Source organism: Sinocyclocheilus grahami, unplaced genomic scaffold (assembly GCF_001515645.1).
Source record: "Sinocyclocheilus grahami isolate Dianchi unplaced genomic scaffold, SAMN03320097.WGS_v1.1 scaffold339.1, whole genome shotgun sequence".
Lineage (NCBI taxonomy): Eukaryota > Metazoa > Chordata > Actinopteri > Cypriniformes > Cyprinidae > Sinocyclocheilus > Sinocyclocheilus grahami.
In genome coordinates, this window is record NW_015505518.1 from 1,282,235 (window position 1) to 1,296,810 (window position 14,576).

Genomic DNA, 14,576 nt, shown 5'->3' on the forward strand with positions numbered 1-14,576 from the left:
AATGTTCAAGTTTATTTTTTGCTTTCCCTTTCTTTACCGATAGCAGGTCTGTAACCACAAATATTTTAGCCATTTATAATCAAATATTAGTGCCTCTTAAAACATATCATAAATGACATACTTCTATGACAATGTCATGGTGTGCTTTTCATTTTGAGCTGCTTTCATCCAGTACAGGCTCTGAAAAGGAAGAATGAGTTCATTTAATAATCATTCTAAATGCGCAGCAAAAATGCGGTAACTCAAACAGGATAAATGCAAAAATACACCCACCAGAGAACTTAAATTCTGGGAACTTGGTTAAGTCTCCACTCCCATAGAGTCTCTGGAGTTTGGTTAGTTCTTCACTTAAAGCGTTCTCATATTCTGGTCCAGCATCTACAGGGCCACCAGAGGCTCTATGGACAACACGAACAAGTTTAAACATGGAAAAATGTGCTATTAAAAATATATGAGAAGTCTGGTATATATCGGAATGCATGGAATGTTTTAATGTTATTTGATTTATGTATATACTGGCTCTTTGTAGAGTATTCCCTTAGCTTGTCGAGAAAGAGTCTCTGTATTGAATCCAGTTGTGCTGCAGATGTGAAAGAAATTCCTGTTAGTTGTTACATATATATATATGCAATAATTCTAAAATGTCAATATTTAATTAATACTTTCATTATGTACTTGGATGATAAAATTCTGACTATAATTCTACTGCATTGCATGCTTAAATAAATTAAAAAAACTATTTTTACCTACCAATTCATTTGAACTTATCACAATAAAAGTATTTGCATTTTAGAATGCAAAAAAGCAACAACAACAAAAAAAAACGTAATAAAGGATGTCAAGAGACAGGCATCAGTCCATTCTCTTGTGGTAAAGATCAGAATAGCTCAAAAGAAACAACGCCTTCGCAGCTCTGTGACTTTACCACAGAGAAACCCATGCTGATTAAATACAGGCATCAGTGTGAGCAAATATTTGTGTTATGGGAAAATGTTTACAGATGCTGTACACATATAAACTTTCACTTCGTTGTTACAGCAGGTCAGTTCTTAAATGCAGACATCTGTCCGATTAGAGACTAAACCCTCCTGCTTATGTTTGTGTGGCATCATGGCAGGTCTTTTGTTTATTTTAGGGGGGACAAATCTTTAAATACTGCTAAAGCTAAAATCCCAGAAGTTAGAACTAGACAACTGAGTAAAAACAGAATGCAAAAGAATTCTAGTTCTAAACTATGTAATGAACCTTAGCATTTTCTGCAAAAATAAATACATTTAAAAAAAATTATAATAACAAATGCATGATATGCAGCAAACATGACAAGAAGCAACCAAAAACAAAAATGAAAGATTTAAAGATAATGCCTCTGTGTTGCACTATAACAACTTAAAAGCAACGATGCAAGTAAATGTATTTCAACAATGAAGTGCATAAAATTATACATTTATGAATCTTAACTTTATGATAATAAAACATGTGCAATATCTTGGAGTAATTTCCCACAAATAACTGTCCACAAAAGAATAGGGAGGGTGCATAAACGACAACATAATATTCCTATTTTTGGAAAATATGGATTTATGTATTGAATGCAGGAAGGGTGACACGTACCCTCAGTCAACTCCTCAGTTGCCTCTGTCTGTTCCTCTTCCTCTAAAACATCAGTTTGCACTAGAATTGGGTCCTTCAGACTGATGGATCGCTGAGCATCACCAGCCATTTCCGACAGAGGATCTACCTTCACGGCTTTACTTAGAGAGACAGATGTGGTCTCAACAATAGGAAGATCCTCAATTGATTGAGGTGAAGAGACTTCAGGCATGGGGTCAAAGACCTGAATGGCTTCTTCATGGCAAACGTCTCGAAGGGTTGGAACTTCTCCAGAAGTAACTGCCACAGCTTCAGCACTAGCAATATCTAGTATGGAGTCAGCTGTGCCCTCTGGAAAAGACCCAACTGCCTGATCTATGATCTCTTGGCCAGAAGATGGTTTGTCTGCTTTGACACTTGAAGACCAAGTGGGAGCTAGAAAGTCTTGAGACTGAGTGAACTGAGACTGTGAAGAGTACTGTGCAATGTTTATAAAAGTTGATGCACTGATCACTGCAACCACTTCTGAAACATCAAAAGGCTCCTGACTGTTCTCATGTGCAGATGAAACTTGAGGAGTTGCCATAACTTTGGAAGTCACCATAACATCAGGCATGTAAACTCTTCCATCACTAGTTTCTCCAGCATGTTTTTCAGAGGCAGAAGCAACATCATCATAAAATGGAATGACTTCTGAGAGGTTTGCTGAAGACAGCTCAAAAACTTGACTGATATTTGTTGTCATCTCTCCTTGAGTTGTAGCCTCTTGTGGAGCATTAATTGTGGGCGATTCTACAGCTGACTCAACAGCTTGGGGTGCTGCATCTTTTGCATTCATTATTTCAGTGTATGTCTTATTATGCAGACCTTCCATGGCCATTTGGTCAACATCTTTTGAATATGCAAAATTCACAGGAGAATCGACTATGGCAGTGCCAGGTGCTGAATAACTATCCACAGCATCTTTTGCTGGAAGGGTGCTGGCAGAAGTTTGAATTTTTGCATTGGAAATAATCATTTCTTTGGCATCACTCCGGTCATTCAATTTATCTGGTGTAGCCGGTTTGGTTGAACTAGTAGCAGCTTTCAATGCAGAAGCAGTGATCACTGATTGTTTCTTCTCTTTGGTCTCCTTGGCCTTTTGCTGCAGTAATTTGGCAATATCGATTATAGTTTTTGGTTTTGCCTTCTCTAGGGTAGAGACAACATTATATTAACGCATATAATAAAAGCAAGAAGCAAACTCACTCAAATAACTTGCTGAAGAGTAATGCAGAATAAGCCCCTATAAATGCACTAACCAAGTCAACATGTAAAAATAAGGTTTTCAAAAGGAGGATTTTGCCATGCTGCAATAGAAGAACATTTTTTGGTTCCCCAAAGGACCTTTCAGCAAAAATGTTCTGAAAAGGGTTTTTTTTACTATGAAGGACATTTTAATAATCTGAAGAACCTTTTATGAAGAGCCTTTTGTGGAATGGAAAAGTTCCATGGATGTTAAAGATTCTTAAAGGGGTGGTTCACTGGTTTTTTTCTAGGCTTGATTGTGTTTATGGGGTGCAGTCTAACATGTATTAATGCTTTGTTTTTTAAAAAACGCATAATTTTTCACATAATTTACCTTTATTCCACACCGCTCTGCCCCTTCTCTGAGAAACATGCTGATCATTTCCTTCTTTTATGAAGCCCCTCCCTCAGAAATAGGTGATGGGCTCTGATTGGTTAGCTAGCCCAGTGTGTTGTGATTGGCTAAACCGCCTCTAGTGCGAGTCTAAGCATCCCGCCCCTCTCCTCAGCTGCATGTTCTCCGGTTGTATTGTAAACAATGGCGTAGTTAATATCGCTTATCAGTTTGAGCCCGATTGAGAAGCAGAGGATATTATTGAAGAGGATCGTGCAGAACCTGTGCAAGCACGGCTTTTAATGGTAGGCCTATGTTTTTTGTTTGTTGTTGTCTCATACTTTTAGATACACTGGTATTTGTACATGCTACTACTTTTGTTAGCTTTTAATATACTAGAACATTGATTTTGAAACTTGTGAATCCATTAGAATCGTTAGAAGACAGAATCGCGTTTCATATATGAATAGATTTTTACGTGCACCTCTAGTTTTCTCTTCCTCTTCTCTAAAGAAGCGCAGCATGGCCTCGCCCCCTTTGTTGCCTTTTCCCGAGGGCGGGGTTTATCTGGGTTTGTGATGTCACGAACCCGGGAAGTAACTCGTTGTAGTCCCTACCAGCCATTTTTGTAGGCATTAAACTGCCAGAATTTTAAAAGACGATATCTCCGTTTGCATTGAACTTTCAGCTTCGTAACTTTGCAGATATTGTTTATGCTCAAACAGCAACATTACACACTAACGCAATGAACCACCCCTTTAATGGAATCATAGACGCAAAGAAGTGCCTCAATATTTCTAAAATAAGACACCACACAACAAAAAGTACTTACTTATACTTGTATATCTGACAGGCTTCTTGACATTGTTTGCTTTGGTGCAGAGTTGTGACAATGGAGAGACGTTCCTTTGAATCCAACTATCCAACCAAAGGAACTAAATTAAAGAAACACAGTCATATAATTTGCACCATAGTCTAGATCTCTGTAATACCCTGCCATCCATTTTTCCATTCGCTGACATCTGAACAAGACATTTGTAAAGAGTTGGACAAAGCTGTACATATTCTTATAATAAGAGGGTGAACTTCAGATTTTTGTTCCAAAAATAACTTACAAAAACACCTCACAAAAATAACTTGCTTCTTATTATTAATTTACTTGTTGTGCTGTCAATTAAAATCATGGGTACCACTATATATATTTTTTGAAACAAGGTAACGTTACACACACAAAACACACATTCTTGTTAATAATTGAAATATTTTTTCTACACCACCCCCAGTACACACCAGTAAGCTGAAAGGGAGGGCTCATGCTTTAATTTGTCATGCTAGGTTAATTTTCTATTAGACAATGGTTTATGAAAAGTACCATTTGATACTTCGTGCCTTCACTGATTTTAAAACAAGCACTGGGCGAGGAAGTCACATTAGACTTTTTATTGAATTCGCTTTTAACTTGAGTGACTGACAGTGTACCTTCATAACCCTTAGCTGCCGAACTCTCTGGAAGGACATTGCCGCGATTATCCCAAAGAAGTCGACGGCTTTATGGTGGAAAAGCAAACACACGGTTACCTAAGAGGACAGTGAACAAAACACTCGCGACTGCTCGTCGAGATGCAACATTCGTACACAATATTAGCGACAATATACATGGTCTTGTGGTAATTCAGCGTTTTACCCTCAGTGTTGCTCTTTCGCCTCGTCGACCGTGTTTTTCATAGACGCCGCTTGTTGTTTATTTGTCCTCGTTCAATGGTCGTTAAAATTGGATTCAAAGGCTCTCATTTAACAACGCCTCTATAGACGATAAAAGCAAAACTACTGTACAACAAGGACAAACACATACACAAAGATAATTTAGTTGTTTTTCAAATTGTTCCGTGAAGCCTAAAGACGTCGTGTAATCGTACTGAGTTGACACGCCTCCTGAGAAACATGCTTATTATAGCCATTAGAAGAAAGTAAAGTACTTTGATAAACTTTGAAAACCGTGGCATTCTTTTAACCAAACACTCGTTTTGACAGCATAATAAACCTGTATGCAACGAAAAAATTATTTGCATTACATCTTGGTCCAATTGAATTTTATTTGCAACATCAAGACAACACACTGCTTCTACACATTGATAACAATACGCTGTCATCAACATATTTACTTCTCAGTTTGTAATATATTATACTCCATTCAAAGTTTTAAACATAGACACATATTATTACCGTTCAATCAATGGGGCTTTGCTCATTAAAAAACAATGAAGGTGAGGGCAAATGTACAGTGTGCGTGATAAAAGATGAGGGAAGAAGGGAAAGAGGGGAAAAAGAGCAGAAAAGATGTGACCATGACCCCTTGCATTGTCTGAAATATTCTTTGAGATGAGGTTTGGGGACAGTGACCCAGCAGAAAGCATTCAAAGCACTAAAAATCCCCCTCTCTCATATATACGCACATACACACACATAGAAAAACCAAGTGGAATAACTTGCTGGCCCAACCGTAGCTGTTTTCCATGATCACTCTGGCATCTCACTAGCACAGCCGTGGAATATTAATGTGTACATTGCATCTAGAGAGGAAAACACACAAATTTAACAAAACCAATCCCCCTGCTTCAGTCCAAAAGGAAACAGCACCTTTCTCAGACTCAGTAGTGTGATAACTGAGGGCAAATGAAGAAGACCCACACAAACTCAACATATTTCATCTTCCATGTAAAAACAGTGGGCTCGTTCTAAGACATATCTGAAGAACTGAAGACATTTGCAGCAGATATGGATGAAGATTGATGCCTTTTGCTCACTGGTTCATTGTTTCAACTTGCCAAACCTTTAACACTATAAACCAGCTTGCTAGTTTTCTGCAAATAAATAACAAAAAAAGCAAATACAAAATATTAACTCTGACATCTGTTATTTTTACAAATATGACATAACTACAGTGTTGATCACTAACACCTAACAGCACAAGAATATATATATATATAAAAAAATCAACATAAATCAAAAACAAACTGTGAACTTATTAGTAATACAGTATCAAACTGAAATATAGTACTATATATTAAATAGTTTACTTTGTAATGGCCTTTCAGGGACATTTGACAAATATATGTTATTTTATTCTAATCATTTGCTTCTGATCAACCTTGCTGCTATGATATTTCAGTTGGCCTCTGAAATGTGTCCCATTCTCAACAACATAAAAATAAATAAATGCTGAAAAACAAATATAACGATTTCCCTCCCAGAATTCATTTAGTTTATATTAAAATAGTCTTCCCATGAAGCATCTGTGGCCATATCGTTTCGAGACTTGCTGAAAATTTCCCTGAACAAGCTCACATTTAACAGAACCTCAAAACATCTGGACTTCATTCAGCTGTTGAACGGTCACCAAATATCTTTCAGTAAAAACAGAAAACAAATAAATGAGTCGATTGACACTCGAGAGGTTTGCCAGCAAAACCTGGTTTTAGTTTTTAGTGTTAATGACTAAAATTATGGAATAAAATGTTGTACAGCCAGTAAGACTATAAGGGTGAATCTCACAAAAGCATGTCCAGCTCACACCAAAATCCCCAGAGTATTTTGCATTAAAATATGAGCTATTTCAGGACCATTATATTTTATGATTCTCAATAGATAACTAAAATAGAATAATTTTTTTAATTACAAAGATTTTTTAAATGTAAACCTGCATAAATTAAAAGCAGTACAACATATTTTACCATAATGGAATTAAATATTTTTTCACATTACAGTTATGAGAATTATACATTTTTTAGAATTATGCAAATAAGGTTTCATGAGATTCACCCATAATGATGGATTTCACTGGAATGGCAGTGCAGTAGTGCCATTTGAAACAATATTCTTACAGGTTTTCATTCTAGAATGATCCTGGGTATTCTATAATTCTAATATTGTTTCAAACGGCACTACTGTTCTCGGGTCATTAGAGTGTTAAATACAACTACTGTATGTTTGACTCTTTAAAAATCACAGCATCCTGAGACGTCCTTCACATCATTAGGGAACTGAGAGGTTCCCTCTACAGTACATCATTCATTTTCATTCACACACTTGTCTTGAAAAGGTATCAAGGACAATAAAAATCCAATTGGGATCACCGATTAAGACTGTTACAGCATTTTGCAGACTCACAAACGCTTGCGCAAATACACACATTCACACTCTGGGATTCATGACGCTGGGTGGAGTGGGACTGTCACATCTGGATGGTGGGCTTTCACCACGGAGGAGTAGCGGAAATGGAATCTGGGGGGTCAAAAGGTCAAGTCAAACAACGTGGGTCAGGGTTCGTCAAAGAGCTGGAGGTCCAGTCGCACCACAATCTCTCCCGTAGGGACTTCGTGTAAAAGCAGACGCTTGGTGATGGGCCCCTTAGAGCCCTGGTCCTTCTTGATGTCGGCCAGCCGAATCTCCGTCCTGCCCAAGAAATCTAGAAAGACGTAGAGAGAGAAACATTTTTTTTTATGAATTTATGATTAAAAACTGCCACTCAAAAGTTTTGGGATATTTTTTAATATCCCACCAAGTCTGCATTTATTTGACGTAAAAACAGTAATATTCTGAAATATTGTTACAAGTTAAAATAACTGTTTTAATTAGTTTTTAAGTGTAATTTATTCCTGTGATGCAAAGCTGAATTTTCAGCATCATTACTCCAGTCTTCAGTGTCACATGATCCTTCAGAAATCATTCTGATATGCTGATTTGATGCTCAAGAAACATTTCTTATTATTATCAATGTTGAAAACAGTTGTGCGGTTTCATACGTGGGTCAGGGTTCATCAAAGAGCTGGAGGTCCAGTCGCACCACAATCTCTCCCGTAGGGACTTCGTGTAAAAGCAGACGCTTGGTGATGGGCCCCTTAGAGCCCTGGTCCTTCTTGATGTCGGCCAGCCGAATCTCCGTCCTGCCCAAGAAATCTAGAAAGACGTAGAGAGAGAAACATTTTTATTTATGAATTTATGATTAAAAACTGCCACTCAAAAGTTTTGGGATATTTTTTAATATCCCACCAAGTCTGCATTTATTTGACGTAAAAACAGTAATATTCGGAAATATTGTTACAAGTTAAAATAACTGTTTTAATTAGTTTTTAAGTGTAATTTATTCCTGTGATGCAAAACTGAATTTTCAGCATCATTACTCCAGTCTTCAGTGTCACATGATCCTTCAGAAATCATTCTGATATGCTGATTTGATGCTCAAGAAACATTTCTTATTATTATCAATGTTGAAAACAGTTGTGCGGTTTCATATTTTTTGGAAACAGTGATATGTGTGACCCTGGACCACAAAACCAATACCAAGACAATATTTGGCAGAGATACAACTATTTGAATCGGAGGGTGCAAAAAAATCAAAATATTGAGAAAATCGCCTTTAAAGTCCAAATGAAGCTCTTAGCAATGCATATTACTAATCAAAAATTAAGTGTGAATATATTTACGGTAGGACATTTACAAAATATCTTCATGGAACATGATCTTTACTTAATATCCTAATGATTTTTGGCATAAAAGAAAAATCAATAATTTTGGGCTATTGCTACAAATACACCCCAGTGACTTAAGACTGGTTTTGTGATCCAGGGTCACATATACCTTTTAGGACTGTTTGATGAATAGAAAGTTCAAAAGAACAACATTTATTTGAAATAAAAAAATTTTGTAACAATGTAAATTTACTGTCACTTTTAATCCTTTTAATGGGATTTTGCTTAAGTATTAATTTCTTTCAAAAAAGGTTCTATTGACTTTATTAACATTTGAACACTAGTGTGTGTACACACACACACACACACACACACACACATATATAATTATATGTGAGACTATACATACTGCATACGAAAAGCAAAGTATGTGAATAAGTATACTGACCGTCCGGGGAGAACTGATCCCTCTCAAACACCGTGACACACAGCACATCCTGCTCCAGGTCTTTGATGAAGAACTGGCAGTTTGAGTTCCATTTAGGGTTCAGAGTGTCCTGCAGCGTCTTAGTGACGTGACACTGAGAGCCCATCGTCACCTCACAGTATGGGTTACTCTTCCCTGTACACGCACAATGGCCATTTATGATATAATCAACAGAACTAAAATGTTTACAACCTAGTAAAGCACCTTAAATCTTATTATGCAGTATTCATTCTTTACCATTTGAGCGGCAGGGCTTTAACTCAATGCCTTCAACAATGTTCACCATTAGCCGCCCGATACCAGTGGCCCTCTGAGACCTCACTGCAAACATAACAGAAACACAAAACCAGTGCTTAGCAAACACTCAGGGCATGCATTGCTTTATTAAAGCAGCGAGATGTGAGACAAACCCAAGTAGGCTTTCTCTCTCTTCTTCTTCTCTGTTTCGATGAAGAGCTCAGATGCAGCTTTGATCTTCTGCACCCAAGCCGTCCTGCAGGATTACAGGATGGAAGAGAAGAACATTGTCAAGAGACAGTATATGTGTGTGCTCTTCAAAAATGTCTGAGCATATGTCTCTTGATTAATAGGTACAGTTGTAAATAATACACAAATAATTATCAAATACCGCTCGTTGATGCTCTCAGCCCGTATAGTGTAGACTCTGTCGATGTGAGATATGTGGAATATGGGTTCATCTCCTGAAGGATCAGTGGGCAGCTTCACCAGCACCTCATTGAGAAAGATGGGCTGCAGAGGTCAATGAGTCAGATTAAAGGTCAAGGAATAAATATCATATTAAAGGTCAAAAACTGACTGCAAATAAATAACGGTCTCACCGTTTTGTACATGCGATACTGCAGGTGGGATTTCGCACTGAAGACTTTGTCTGTTCCAGACGAGCCCAGAGGTTTGATGATCTGCGTGAGGAGCAGGAAATCGTTAAACAGGAAGCCGTAAAGCTCCTTGTTGCTTTTGGCTTTGTAGAGTTTTCCACTGTGCAGGAACTTCCGAGGGCCCAGACAGTTTGTAACCGAGTTGAACACAAGTTGCTGTAAAGAGAGAGAAAAACCTTTATTACAGAGAATTCATCTAGATTGTCATGAGAAAACAACTTGATAAATACTGTTCAAAAGTTCAGGGTACGTAAGATTTTAATTTTTTTGAAAGAAATTAATAGATTATTTTAGCAACGATGCATTAAATTGATAAAAATTGACAAAAGATTTATAATGTCACAAAAGATTTCTATTCCAAACAAATGCCGTTATTTTAAACATTCTATTCATTAAAGAATCCTTTAAAAATGTTTCCACAAAAATACGAAGCGGCACAACTATTTTTAACATTGATGGTAATTAGAAATGTTACTTGAGCAGCAGATCAGCATATTAGAATGATTTCTGAAGGATCATGTGACGCTAAAGACTGGAGTAATGATGCTGAAAATTCAGCTTTGCCATCACAGGAATAAATTACATTTTAAAATATTTTCAAATGAAAACAGTTATTTTATATTGTAATATAGGTTTTACTGTATTTTTGATCAAATAAATACAGCCTTGGTGAACATAAGAGACTTTCAAAAACATAAAAAAAATCATCCCAACCTCAAACTTTAGAATGATGACAACTATTGCACCACTTTCATGTTTTTTTTTGTTTTTTTTTACTGGTGCATACAAAAATAGTCTCTTGAAAAGCTAATTAAATACAATCCAGTGAAAACAGGTTTATTTCACTGAGTGAGCCTGTCTATGGACTGTGATAATGCACCAGGTTTGTGTTACCTCCGACAGCCCCTCACACTGCACATGTGCCTGGATCCACTCCAGCCGGTCTGAGTTTTCTTTCTCTCGCACGCCTTCGTTGACTTGTGAGCACAGCTCTTCAGCCTTCTCCAGAGCCAGCCGCAGGTGACTGTGGTCCGGGTGGCTCTCTGGAGTGTTCTCTAAAATCTGAGCGTGAGGGGAGAAAAAACATGAGATGATGGGTCTAGATACATGAAGCCAAAGGGAAGTGATGTCAAAGTAGAAGAGTGCAGATGGTTTATGTGCTTTTGTAGTGTTTGTTTTCAATGTGTTACCGGTTCTTCATATAGTAGTTTGGAAATAGTTGATTATCAAGATTGTGTACATACGTTTTTGATGATGAGGGGGTATCGGGTGACTCTCTGCATGGGTTTGAGGAGGAAACTGGACAGGGGCATTCCCTTACAGCGAGGGTCCATCGCCAACCTCTGTAAAACATACAAACATGCATAAAGATTGAGAAAAAAAAAAAAACATGCATAAAATATGAACTCTAGTTTTTATATCCCTTTTCACAATACAGATTGTGTCAAACCAGCTGCACAGAGATAAACAGGAATTACACAGAAGAAAAATGTGCAAACAATATCACAATAAAAAAGGAAAGTGGACAATTGAATAAAAAACTTAATTTAAGCATCACATTTGATTAACCCATTGCCTGTTTGCTAGTCTCACCTTAACAAACTCTTTGAATTCAGGCACCTCGTCCGTCTTCTGCTGAATGAGGGTGGCGCCATTGAGCTGGCAGCTGCAGAAGCGGATGTAAGGCTGCATGTGAGGAAGCTGAGCCGTCAGGATGTCACCAATCATCTTCACCGGCATGCGCTCACCTGACATCTTCTTCCTCACCCGCAACGCCCTGGAGACAGTTAGAGGGGCATTCTGGGTAAGCCATGTAATGCTCATTAGATGGAATTACATCCTATTCTTTCAGTTGTCTCAACATCTGTTTAATAAAGCTGTGAAGTGTGAATATTTAATTAAATGACCTGACATGCTGCATTACTTTAATAAATACTGATGCACTGCATTCTTATGCCATCGTTACTGCACTGCATATTAACAGTTTTAGAGCAATTTCTATCATAGAATAAACACAAATGGAGCTTAAATTGCATGACAACTAATGATGGAGTCAGGATTTCCTCAGTAGGTGGCATACTTGAGCAGCTTAATGTTGCACATGATCAGCTCTTTCCAGTTGACAAAGATCATGGCCACCTCCTTCTCAGTCAACAATTCCGACTCCAGCAAAGGCTTCTGGAACGTCTGAAATCAAATCATAAATATTGGTTAGAACTTTAAAAAAATACAATTACATACTTATTAACAGCAGTTTCTTGACTTTTTTGAAACATCAAACAACAGACCTGACACCTATTGATCTTGGCCACTCTATAGGCCTGATTAAACCTTCATTTCTTATGAGTTTTACCTCAGTGACTAGCTGCAGGTCATTGACATAGTTCTCCTCTGTAACAATAAGCTCGTGTGTGTAACCCTGCCTCTTCCGTTCCACTGGGGTCAGCATGTCGAGCAGGTGAAGGTCAGCACACCCTGTGAAACGCACAGAGGTCATGCACAGTCACATCTCATGCTTAGATTAATACATTGAAAAAAAGATTAATAATTCATACCTACATAAATTCAGTTGTATTTTAAGCAGGCAACAATCAAGCACTTACAACAAACTTGTATTACTTTGGTAAGAATAATACTGGAAATTAAAGCTGAATGTTTTTTTCTCTTTGCATTAAGTAAGGAATAGTATACGATTATTACAAAATAAAGGGCCTGTCATGAAGCTTATTACACGTATCAAATAAATAACTGGACATGCAACATTGATTTGAGTTGAACTTACTTTATTATGTGAGAAGAAAGAGATGACGGGGTGATAAGAGACATAACTAGCAGTTATTGTAGGAATACGCTCAACTATACAAAAATATTTGACCGCAGAATGCTGCGATTGCCCAATCAGAATCAGTTATTCCAGAGAGCCGTTTAAAAAAAGCAATCTAAATGTTCATTCACTTCTATAGAATATGCATGCAGGCATATTCCTCATGCAATACTGATTTTATGCCATACATGTGAATCTTGAATTAAACATTATTGTGCATTCAAAACCATTATGCGTGTGATAGTGACACAATCACTACATCTGGTAGCAGATTGAAAATAAATAAATAAAGCCAGTCTGCAGTTGCCATGAAGTTCTTTAATGGTTACACATTTTTTATAAAGGTGGTATGACACTTTGTTTAAAGCTAGGAATTGTTGTATATAGTTGAGTTTTTAAATGTACATTCATTTTATTTTGATAAAATGCTTTAATAGTCAAGTACAACTGTTAATGTTTTGGACATTTTGGTGAGATATTCAGAACGAATGCATTGTATTACAGAGTATTGCAAATACTCAATGGGAAGGAAGCAGTTGTGCTTCTGTAGTCTGAGGATGATTTTCAAAATGAAACAAAACAAAACAAAAAACCTTGCAAGAGACGGTCCATCCAGTCAATAATAAATCAGCAACCTCAAATACTGTGGAACCAATAAAGAACCACACATACATGATTTCATGTCTTGTTTCTCAGTATTAAAATTACAACACTGTTGTGAGGCAGAATTTTAAAAAAAAGGAAAATTTAGTTCATGTGTTGCCAGTACAATACTGTAGGAGTACAAATTAATGCCATGCTTTGATTGCTTTCTAACAAGCAGAAGAAAAAAAAACACACTGGATGATCTAATGGTCTCTTGTTCTGATATTTAAAAGAAAATTCCAGTCTTTTATGTTTCACTTGTAAACGTCTATTTAGTCATAAGCATTTGTGAATAGAAGGGTAAGCTTATGTTCAATACATTAATGCGGTTTAGGGTTTCATTCAAAGCATGACATCTCAATTTCATCAAATTTGGGCTTTCTAAATGCTCTCTATTCACTACTTGAACTTTCATATCTTTGTTTTCCGGTAAAGGGCGGTGTACATACTGAAGTGGATTTTTTTTAAACACTATGCATAACAATTTTTGATCATTATAAAAATAGTGAGCTGTTATATCAAGAACACCTTGAAATCTAGTGTTCTCAAAATCAACATCAAAAACAATTGAAAATTCAATCAACATGACAGAATGATGACAGCAAACGATTGAGAATACAAAACAAAAGCATTCATCCATCTATATGGGAAACACAATTATATAAGAAATTAACCCTCTGAAAGTCTAATCATGTAAGGAAACCCTTAACGAGTACGTCACTTCCAGCAACATTTTATACATGTACGCACTTTGTCTATCACTGTACCATTATTCTTTAGTGGCAGTTGTGCAGTTTTTTTTTGGTTTGCAACACCAATTCTCAACCCCATCACACAAACACAACAAAACATACAATAAAAAAAATAAAAAAAATCAAACAAGAGACTAGCAAGCACACGAACACAAATCAATTCATCCACGGTTTTGGTATGAACATGTAACAAACAATGACACAGAGAGGCATGTGACTGGACCGGATGAACTGAGATCAGTTCAAATTGACTGACAGGGGCACGGTTTAAGGGATAGTGGGTCGCTTTGAGG

General features: G+C 37.0%; 2 protein-coding genes across 2 annotated transcripts in view; both read right to left on the minus strand.

The window, feature by feature from the left end:
- Positions 1-74: 74 nt before the first annotated feature.
- LOC107603045 (uncharacterized) lies at positions 75-5,128 on the minus strand. The gene is made up of 7 exons (XM_016295739.1): positions 4,896-5,128; positions 4,691-4,758; positions 4,044-4,146; positions 1,612-2,781; positions 517-580; positions 274-398; positions 75-180 (listed from the first exon to the last, which is right to left on the minus strand). The coding sequence occupies exons 2-7, from the start codon at positions 4,727-4,729 to the stop codon at positions 149-151; spliced, it is 1,533 nt and encodes a 510-aa protein (XP_016151225.1). The 5' UTR covers positions 4,730-4,758; positions 4,896-5,128; the 3' UTR covers positions 75-148.
- A 1,882-nt stretch (positions 5,129-7,010) lies between these two features.
- Positions 7,011-14,576, minus strand: part of itsn1 (intersectin 1 (SH3 domain protein)) — a 49,440-nt gene continuing 41,874 nt past the window's right edge. The window contains 12 exon segments of the mRNA XM_016295744.1: positions 7,011-7,526; positions 8,018-8,167; positions 9,128-9,301; positions 9,404-9,487; positions 9,577-9,659; positions 9,795-9,916; positions 10,006-10,218; positions 10,957-11,124; positions 11,307-11,405; positions 11,656-11,839; positions 12,143-12,249; positions 12,416-12,537. Of these exon segments, the coding sequence (XP_016151230.1) occupies positions 8,019-8,167; positions 9,128-9,301; positions 9,404-9,487; positions 9,577-9,659; positions 9,795-9,916; positions 10,006-10,218; positions 10,957-11,124; positions 11,307-11,405; positions 11,656-11,839; positions 12,143-12,249; positions 12,416-12,537 (1,505 nt within the window). The 3' untranslated portion in view covers positions 7,011-7,526; position 8,018.